We start from the raw sequence: 11,057 nt of genomic DNA on the forward strand, positions 1-11,057 counted from the left end.
CTTCTAGATTTGGGAGGGGTATCATCGATTGTTCTGATATATGATCTCCAACTGTACCCCATGGAATGAATAAATATCCCTCCAATGCTAACATGCTTAATTAGTTTGAAAAAGATGGCAATATTGTGGATAGATCGAGCGCGACTGCTCGTTGCCATTAGTGTTGCGACTTGCTGGATCATGGTCTGGATGTGTCTCAATCTCAGAGTCACAGGCTGCTATACAATCCATCTGACAACTAATACTAATGCAGGGGAACAATGACCAACAAAACAAAAATCCTTGCACCATTTCATGTATTGGAATTATGTGATCTGGTATATTTTGCGATGCACTGACACACATGCACTGGGACAATTGTAAAGGACAATATACAGATAAGGTGAGTTTGAGTCCGAGAGCTGCGTATTAATTGTGGTCGTTTGTGTGTGACCATACATGGAACTGATTAAAATAGCTATGCACAAGTGTAACAGTCGCATTGCAATGATTGAGGGAGTCAGTCTCTGAGTTGGATGTTGCAGTTGACATGCTGTTGAGCTCATGATCTCATGCACGGTATCTGATTTCTCCATGTACCGAATTAACAAACAGAGGACGAGAAGTGTAGCCAGCTTATAAAAATTAAGCCCTAAAAAATTTTCTTCTTTTTACAGGAAAGAAAGGAGCCGAATTAAATATTAATGAGATCATATATATAAATTCAAGAATCAGAGAGATAATTAATCATGGAAAGGGAAGGGGAAATGATGAAAACAATTAATATAATGGATGCATATGAGGATCGGATAGGATGACACCTATGCATTAATCAGGAATCGCTCCCGGTGTCATGGCGGTCGCTTTCCTGGTAGTGGCCGGACGTGGACGACGGGGCCATCGCCTCGGAGGCTGTAGAGGGCGAGCGGTAGACGTTGAGGCCGCCTCCAGATGAGGTGGATCCGATGCCTAGTTGTTGGTTTGGGAAAAGGGCCATGGAAGTGGCGGCGGGAGGGAAATTGAGGAAGTGGAGGGCGGCGGATCCTCTGAACATGGAGCTGCCGCCACCCGTTTGAGGGAACGCCCACATGGACTGCTGCTGTTGCGGCGGCCACTGCTGGTTGATATCATCTTGTTGGATAGTGTTGCGGTTTGAGACCATCCAAAGTGTTCCAGATGGGTTTGGGATTTGTTGGCTGTAACCTGCAATTTGCTGTTGCTGTTGCTGTTGGTATTGGATCTGATCGGGCTCCCACCGGCGTTTCCTCAAGCTTCCAATATCGGCCTCCGGCGAGGCGTCGGCGAGGCCAATGCTACATGAATTGAAGTTGAGTAGCACGGAGGAGGAAGAGGAGGGTCTTTCGGAGGGGAAGGAGGAACTGCCGCCGCCATGTTCCGGCCAGTCGTTATGGATACGGAGGGAGGGGTCCGGGAGGGCGGCGGCCGCGGTCAGTGAGCTGAAGTAGTTGGCGGCGCGGAGGTGGGACGGGGCGGAGATGGATGCGCCGGAACTGCGGAGGGAGATGTTGAGAGAGGTGAAGTTGGCGGGGATGGTGCCGGTTCCGGTGGCGGCGATCACGGCGGGCTCGGCCTGCTGGAGCAGCCACTCGATGGTCTCGCCGTCGGTCCTGTGTCCGAGCTCACGGGTGAGCTGGAAGACGCGGGCAGCGCAGAGGGCGGGCATGCGGATCCGGCGCCCCCGGCCCTCCACCTTGGTGTGCCGGTCCTTGTTGGAGCTCCGCCTGGGCGGCGGCTTCCGCTCCGCCGTCAGCTCCTGCTCGGCCGCCGCCGCGGCGGCCGAGGAGGAGATGGCTAGAGAAGGGTACGCGGATGTGGAGCAGGAGTCTTCCTCCCTCTTCTCCAGCAGCTGGAGAGGGAAATTGAGGCGTCGCGACGATCCACCGCCGGCGTCTCCTTCCATTGCTCTCGATCGACGACAGCAACAAATCAATCAATATTGTAGTACGAATTCAAGAAACTGAAACAAAACATAAATGAGCATGAAGATCGTGAAGAGGTAGGCCGTCTCCATCTGAAAGCTTGGAGGAATATCTATCAGAAGGAAGCTATATACAGAGATAGGGATTGTAGGACATGGGAAAGAGAGAGAAAGAGAGAGGGGGGATCTGAGTACAGCATCAACCTCTGCTAAATCTTACAAATTCTTGAATGGAAGGACAGGCACTTTCAGATGGATCAGTTCTTTTTACTCTAGTAAACATAAATTTTAACTCAGCCTATTTACGTTACTGATCAAACTCTATCATTTTAATAAATGATCGTGCTAAAATTAAGTACAACCTAACTAACTCAAAAAGAAGGTAGATCCGTTATCTTAACGGTTTCTCTAGTATCGATTTCATGGATATGAAGGGGGATACATGTAGGTACACATACTATAGACGCATAATGGATAAACTCTAGATTGTTGATTCTTGAAAATCAACCCATGAGATCGTATATATTTCTTTATAGATATTATATACATGCATGCATTTTTTATATGAAGCCAACAGAGATCCTTAAGGACTTCTCTAAAATCATTCAAAATATCCTTAAAATAATCTTAGAATATTCTTGAATGATTTTGGTCATCTGTGATGCCACCGCCGGCCATCGACCAGCGCATTGTAGCTGGCCACCACTGTCGATAGCCTATCAGAACACCATTGTCGATCCACCGACCACCTATAGAAACGTCATCGTCAACCCATTAACCACTTACGAGAGCACCATTACTGACCACTGCCGTTGTTAAGCCATCTGAAGGTCAGCCCATCGTCAACCCATCTCAGCCCGCTGTGGAGGGGGGAGACACAATTCCATCAGCTGATGTCATACATGACATGTATTTTCAGGCCGTTGGAAGGTGACTTGGTGGGATGGAGAAGAGCTGCCTCTACTCCCAAGTGAAACTTGTATAGCATCATGTTATATTTACTCTAGGTCAGGGTTGTCCTAATTGTTCATCTACTTAGGTATAAGAGTTGAAGGTAGAGAATGCAGAATTGAAAGTTCTAGTGTCTAGTGACAATATTAGAGGAGTCCATGTGAGATTTTATTATGTCTCGCATGATGATGATGTTGTTGTTAGATTATATATATATTATTAGAATTATTTATTTGTAGTTTCTAGGATAATTTAGTATTTTGTTTTTTTTTTCAGTTTATGATTTATTTTATAGCTTTTAAGATTTTGTACATTTTATTTCTAAAATACTTTTTTAGATTTACCAAAACGGCTATTTTTTTTTTTGATTGTCAATTTCTATATGATATCAAAACTTTCATCTTTTATATTTTTTGATAGTTTGATTAAAGAACTGTTAATTCGTTTACATTTTTCACGGATCAACTTGGTTTCGTAGCCATACAGTTTTGATTGAGTTTCTTTTGTTATCACATCAACTTGGTTTTGTTTTTTTGTTTGGTTATTCGTAAGCACAATTTGTTTTGCCATCATGAGTGATTGTACGAATGATTTGCTTCAATCGATTAATGTCCGATTGGATGGAAAAAAATTATTCGTATTGGGGATATGTTATGAGAAACTCTTGCTGGGGAAATCTATATGGAGATATGTTTTAGGTGTGCGAGTTCAATCTACGGATAACGACGCTAATGATTATGCAAAGTCGTTGGATGTTTGGGAGGTGGTTAATGAGAAGATTATTACGTAGATCAAAAATTCTGTTTCACACTCCATTCGTACTCAATTTGCCAGTACGAGACAGCCAAAGAGGTTTGAGATCATCTGACAAGATTATACATGCAGTCTAACTTTGCCAAATAATATTAATTGGAAGCAGGTATTCACCTACTTCGGCAATAAGATATGGTCATCCAAGATTTTTATTCTATCATGTCAGAACTATACGACCAGTTGGCACTCATAGAATCCTCAGAATTATAAGCATTACTAGCTTATGTCACTTGTAGAGAAGAACAATGTCTAGTCCAATTTTTGATGACTCTTTGTGATGATGTTGAAGGATTGCGCAGAATAATTTTGCATCGTAGTTTTCTCCCTTCCGTTGATTTAGTAGTACATGAATTACTAGCTAGCCGAAGAGATTCACCTTTGTTGGCCCCTTACGGTCGGTAAGAGGAGAGGTGAATTGCCCTGCAAAAAAAAAAACAAATTACTTTTCTCAACTCGATTGGGCTTTAAAACAATTACATACTTAAAGAAATATTACAGAATAAAAGAGAAGTACGAGACAATCAATTTACTTGGTTGGCAATCAAAGGATTGCTACTCCAAGGCAAATGAGCTCACTATGAAGATCTCCATCTCGAAAGAAACGTCGGAGGCGGAGAAGCCTCGTACATGGAAATTAAGCTCATAAATGAAAAATAGAAAGAGAATTGAAGTACAGAATGTGTTATTCAAAAAGGAGAAGACCAAGATTCTATTTATACTCCACTAGTAAAAAATAATCGTTTACTAACGTGGCACGGTTCGGGTGCCCCCAGCGTGGCAACTCTTATCATCTCGCAAACAACTACATGACAAAGTTGGGATAAAACTTTATCTCGATCCGGGCGCTCAGACCCATGCCGATATTGATCCATAGCGTAGCAGAGTCCAGACATCCCGATTGGACCAAGCTAGTCTAGGCGCCCGGAGTAGCTCCGAGCGCCCAAGGACCAGAGTCAACTCCATATTAACTTTTTGTCCAGGTCTTCCGCTCCGGCTCAACTTGCTTGAGTGATTTCGGTCATCCGGAATAGGGCTAACCTGAACACAATTTTCGGCCTTCTCAAGCAACCTTCTGCTCTGCCTTCTCGTCCCTCGGAAACGAAGCACGCTTTCTTCTAGTCCACCAGCATACTCTTCCTCAACGCCTTATCCCTCGGATGCACGGAGCCCGTCAATGCTCTCCCATGTCGTTCTTCTCGTTAGATGCGTTTTTCGCTTGTCTTCCTGTACTCCTACGTTCCTGCACACTTAGATACAAGGTATCAAAAGACAACATAACCTAACTTGACTTGGTTGATTACATCAAAACTATCATAGAATACTTACAATCTTCTCCTTTTTTATGTGAGTAACCTAAGTTAAGTTATGGTAAACCAAAAACTAAATAACAGTGAAATAGCAAGTACTTAATATGTAATAATAACATTTAATAAAAAATTTAACCTCCCCTAGACTTAATCTCTAACTCTCCCGCTTTGAACACATTAAAAATAGGAAAAAAAATTAAAAATAATTTAGAAATAAATTTGAATTAATCTCTAAGGGTAAAAAAATGACCAACGTTAAAATGAACTTTAAAGTTTGAAAAATTGAACTTTTTACAATTTATAAAGTAGTTTTAGAAAAAATAATTTTAAATTTATTGTTAATTCTTTAAAAATTTTATAACAGTTAAGCTGATATATCTAAAGTTGAGATAAAATTTTCACGAAAAAAATAAATTTATTTAAGTAATAATAAATTATTTTTCTACATAAGGTTGTATTTTCTAAAAAAATATTTAAAAATAGTTTCTAAGCTAAAAAAATCATAAAAGTTTTTCTGAGAATGTAATAGAGCAAGTATTTTTACAAAAAAAAAATAAAATTTTAAAAATTGAATCTTCAATAATTTGTAATATTAAAAATTAGTATTTAGATAAATAATTCATAGAAAATTCAATAACAGTTAAACAAATTTAAAAATATTTTTTTTGGATAGAAAACATGATAAATTTTCATAAAAAAAATAAATTTTACAAAAATAACATTGCAAAATATTTTTAAATTAAATAAATATAATTTTTGTTAAAAAATTTTGAAATTTTTTATACTGATAAGTAATGAAATCCTCTTTTTTGGAAAAATTAATATCAAATTAATTCTGAAGAGAAATTATATAGAAAAAATGTTAGATAATTTTAAGCAAAAATTATAAATTTAAAATTAAAATAAAGCAGTATAATGACTTTTAATTTAAGCATGATTTTGGAACCTAATATAGATTCATATCTACTGGATTAAATAGAAATTTTTTCAAAATATATTTTTATGACAATTTTTTAATTTGGCCCTTATTATATTTAAAATATCAATTAAGTTCTTGATAATTTATAATTTATTAAACATGTAAACATGCATAATTCTTCAAATTTTCTATTTTTTTTTACTTTCAATTTTTTTCTTATCGAAATCTTCTAATCGACAAGATGTTGCTAAAGTTATTTTTAATTCCTCATTTTCCATTTTCCATTTCTAATTTATAAGAATTTTTTGACAGTATTTTTATAAATTTAAATAACTTATTATGAGGTAGAGATCGTACCTAACTTACCTTGTCAATCTCATTATTTGGTGCCCCCCTGTAGTGCTGCTTTCTTTTGACATTGCTCCCCCTTCATCGATGCACTTGATGCTCATCTCGGATGAGCTTGCTTCTTCATCTTCTTTGTGGCTTGTCATCAGCACAAGTTCGATGTAGGCTTTAATTTCTAACTCTGATGTTTCATCCCATGTCGCTTTTATGTTCTTATGCTTCTTCAGGGTCAGTCTTTTGTCATTGTTCTTATCCTTGTCCTTATCTTTGTTCTTCAGTTTTATCTTTGATGTGCTCTTTTTCATTATAATTAATGATAACATCTCACTCTCCTTTTTCTTCTTTTGGCCTGCACTTGATTGAATTTTTTAACTTTAAAGGATTTTTTAAACTTCCTTGCCATAAATGTCGTTTCATCATCGTCGAAAGAAGTTTCAGACTCTAGTTCATCCATTTTTACCTTTAAGGCTATATTCTGTTTGGAGTCCTTCTTTAGATCTGCACATCTAATTTCATGTATTTTAAATATAGACAATAATTCCTCTAAATTATTTACCTCCAGGTCCCTAAAGATGTAATATGCATCTACTAGAGTTGACCATTCAGGTGTTCTAGGGAAAGTGTTAAGCACATACCTTAGCGAATCTAGATTGGTTACCTTTTCTTCGAGATTCATGAGTTCGGTGACTAACTCCTTTAGCTTGACGTGCAATTGAGGAACTGTTTCACATTCCTTTAGTCACAGATTTGTCAACTAATTCTGAAGTAGATCTCTCCTTGCGGGCTTTGGCTTCGGATGATCCTTCGTGCGCTCTAGGAATTTTTCCCAGAGGTCTTTTCCAGACTCATACACTCTGATTCAGTTTACCTCTTGTGATGGCAGTGCACTTAGCGGATGGAATTCTGCTTTTCAATTTGCCATAAATTTGGCTTGCTCCTTCTTCGTCCAATGTCCTTCTTTCTTCAACTCACTGTTGTTGTTGGTAGGTACTAAAAAATTATTTTTTAAGAAAAGAAATATATCAAAATTAGTTTGAAAATAAACCTCCATTTTCTTCTTTTAGTGTGCGAAGTCTCCTTCGAACTTTGGTGGGTGGATACTTGTTCCAGTCATTATCTTTGCTTTAGTTGGCGGTTAGTCCTTCTGAGGCGACCTTGCTCTGATACTGCTTGTTGGTCCCTTGCAGCGACCAGAGTCAACTCCATGTTGACATTTTGTCCGGGTCTTCTACTCCGACTCCGCTCACTTGGGTGATTTCGGTCATCTGAAATAGGGTTCACCGGAACTCATTTTTCGGTCTTCTCGAGCAACCTTCCACTCCAATTTCTCGTCCCTCACAAACACTGGCGCTTCTTTCTTGTCTGCCAGCGTATTCTCCGCAACGTCTTATCCCTTAGATGCACTGAGTCTGTCGACTCTCTCCCGTGCCGTCCTTCTCATTAGTTGCGTCTTTCACTCATCTTTTTGTGCTCCTAAGTTCCTGCACACTTAGACACAAGGCATCAAAAGACAACAGGACTTAATTTGACTTGGTTGATCATATCAAAACTATCATGGGGTACTTATAGCCTTAAGTCTCAGGTTGATAAGAGGACTATTGCACCATCTATGCCATCTATTTTTGCAGCACCACAGTGACCTACGCCTTATAATCAAAGTAGGCCGACTTTGAAGGTTTCTAGTGATGAGTGTGCTTATTGCAAAGAAAAGGGGCATTGAAAATCCCAGTGTCCATTATTATTAAACAAAGGTAAACTATCGCAGCAATAAAGATGACCATCACTGCAGCAGTATCAGTAACAATGACCTCAACAACCATCATTGCTAATCAGAATGCTTTATAAAAATCCGGTAATCAATCACAACAGTTGTTATATGGACTACCTCAGTCTAGTAATGTTGTGGTTGCCAACTCTTTAGATTCACATATGCTTGAGTAGTTTCAACTGTTCCCTACTTCATCGCCCTCTGTCATGTCTGCTTCTTCTCATATAAGGTTGTCATCCTCTGATACATCAGGTATATCTTCCTCCTTGTGGATCTTAGATTCTAGAGCCTCTTATCATATGTCACCTGACTTGTCATCTTTTATCTCCTTGTCTTCCAATTCATCTTTATCAATTTTGATTGTTAATGGTACTCCGATGTCATTAATAGGTGTTGGTTCTATTGTTATAACTTGCTTATCTCTTCATGATATTTATTATATTCCTAATCTTACACTTAATCTTATTTCTATTAGTTAATGGTTTGAGTCTGGATATTCAATCTTTTTCTCTTAATCCAATTATTATGTGTAGGACCCACGATCTCAGAAGGTGATTTGAATATGTTATAGGTAAGGAGGAATCTATATCTTAGATAAGCTTCAAATACCAGATGTTGCAGCTTCTAGTGTCGATCTATCATATTTTTGATTGACTCATTCTTTTTCTGACCTTTATTTGTGGCATATTCGTCTAGGTCATATTTCAGAGTCTCATTTACAATTTTTAGTTTTATCTAGAGTATTAGAAACTGTAAAAGTCATGATATTTTTATTGTAGTGGTTGTAAACTGGTACAATTTTCTGTGTTACTTTTTAATAAAAGTCTATCTTTTTCTTCTAATCCTTTTGATCTTATTCATTCTGATGTGTAGGGGTCTTCTCCTGTTACTACAAAAGGGGATTTGTTGGGATATGCTCAATGCGGGCACGTGCTAGAATACATTTCGTAAACATGCGCAGAGAAAAATAAAATAATAATTTCTAATTATTACACCACACACACCACACGCATACAAGGATACAACATGCCAAACATAATCGCATAATTAAAATTTTAAGAAAAGTAAATTTACTCTAGGTATACCTTACGGATGACCTGTAACGAGAAAGACATCAACCGTAGCGATGTTGTCGAATCTCGCCTCTATTCGTATCCATGCCGAGCTCTTCAAGACAACTCCTTGAGAACAAGCCTCTCCTTTGGAAGTTACTAGCCATAAGCAAAGAAGATAGATCAAGAGGAAGAAGAAGAAAATAAGGAAGATGTCTCTTCCTTGCTTGGTGGACACGACAACAAGGAGAAGGATTTCTCCTTATTGTGGTTGGCGGTAAAGAGAGGGGAGAGAGAGAGGAGGATTGAGTTTCCAAAAGTCAATCAACTAAATAATGAAACTTGTATCTAATTCTCTCCTAATTACATCTATATATAATCTTCTTTAATGAGTTTGATTAGAAAGCCCAAATCCAACCCATTATCCCTTAACCAAAAATTAGCCTATTAACCTCTTGGTTTGGTTCACAACTAAACCAAGTTGGTTTATAACTAATTCATGATTAAACTAAATATGGTCCAACTCTACTATTCCTGTTTGAAAGCTAGGAGATGGTACGCTGGTGTTGGTAGGTAGCACACGGGAGGATGATGCGCTGATCTAGATCTCCCAGAACCCCTTGATGATCGCCGATATCAATAGATAAGGAATTGAAGGATGTCTCGTTGAAGATCTGGAAAAACTCTTGGATAATCCTGCGCACACTCAAAGGAACCAACAAAACATTACTGACCTAAGACTAGGGTAGAAATCCCTGACTAGACCCTCCAACGCTCAAGTCAGTTTTCCCTCTCGCTCCTGGAAGAATAAAGGTAATGGAGATAGGGTTTCAATGTAACAAATGATGCTTGCGTACCTTGCCAACGGAGAGGATTCCTCTTTTTATACCATCTCACTTAACCTCCGTAGTCCTGAGGTGGCCCCCAGTTTATTAGAGTTTGTTAGGAGATAAGAAAAGTATAACCTAGGCTTCGTGCAATAATTCTCTGAGGAATCTTTTTTCTACCCTAGATGTACCTCTTTTGTCTTTTATGAGTTGAGTTTCTCATGTAGCACTATTCATAATATGTCCCTGTAACTTCTTCATGAAGAGACTTTAAAGGAATATTTTCCAACAAACTTGCCAAGTTGGCTTAATAATGTCGGCTATTTATCTACTACTTATATTGACGATACTTTCTGTACAGTGTATCCTAGCCGATAATATATTGAGAACATCTTTTATGAAGAATCTCGGCCAATCATAAACTGAGAATACCCTTTAGAGCATATCCCGACTGATCATGTATTGAGAACACCCTTTATGAAGTTTTCCGATCGACCATGTATACAGAACACCTCTTAAGAGGTGTTCTGGCCGACCATGTATAGAGAATACCTTTCGGGAGATACCCAGACCGGTCATATATAGAGAACACCCATTGTGGAACATCTCGATCGATCGTAATCCCTACCGATAGTGTCTACAAAATACCTTTCTTAAAGTATCCCAGCCAATCTTTGCTTGCCTGAGCATATATATAATGAATAATAATATCCAATTACCTTGCCAACGATATTTTAGACTCCGGATCAGGTTAGTTTTCTTCCGACCCAGTCAACCTTTGTTAGCCGAGTTTATGTGTTAGGCCTGATGTCCTATATCTGGTCGATCCTCGTCTGTCCCGCCGTGTAATACTGAATTATACTGGATGCCCTTTAAGTCCGACTAAACTCATATCTATTCAAGTGCCCACATGGAACCTCTCATTCGATCAGTCTTCGCTCGGATGATCACATACTACTGACCAATTAGGACTAAATGCCCTAAAACATGGTCGAACTCATATTCGTCCAAGCATATACATAGAACCTCTCGTTCGACCAGTCTTCGCTCAGATGATCACATACTACTGACCAAATAGGGTTGAATGCCCTAAAACCCGACCAGACTCATATTCGTCAGGGCATACACATGGAACCTCTCATTCGATCAGTCTT

At 38.8% G+C, this 11,057-nt stretch overlaps 1 protein-coding gene across 1 annotated transcript; it reads right to left on the reverse strand.

The window, feature by feature from the left end:
• Positions 1-323: 323 nt before the first annotated feature.
• On the reverse strand, positions 324-2,166 carry LOC121967754 (transcription factor TCP15-like). The gene has a single exon (XM_042518175.1). It carries the CDS (start codon positions 1,898-1,900, stop codon positions 812-814), a length of 1,089 nt encoding a protein of 362 aa, XP_042374109.1. The 5' UTR covers positions 1,901-2,166; the 3' UTR covers positions 324-811.
• Between the last annotated feature and the right edge of the window lie 8,891 nt (positions 2,167-11,057).

Source organism: Zingiber officinale, chromosome 3B (assembly GCF_018446385.1).
Source record: "Zingiber officinale cultivar Zhangliang chromosome 3B, Zo_v1.1, whole genome shotgun sequence".
Classification (NCBI taxonomy): Eukaryota; Viridiplantae; Streptophyta; class Magnoliopsida; order Zingiberales; family Zingiberaceae; genus Zingiber; species Zingiber officinale.

What these genes read in the sequence shown, in the direction of transcription:
- LOC121967754 (XM_042518175.1), bottom strand. Translation starts at nt 1,900, where the DNA reads ATGGAAGGAGACGCCGGCGGTGGATCGTCGCGACGCCTCAATTTCCCT.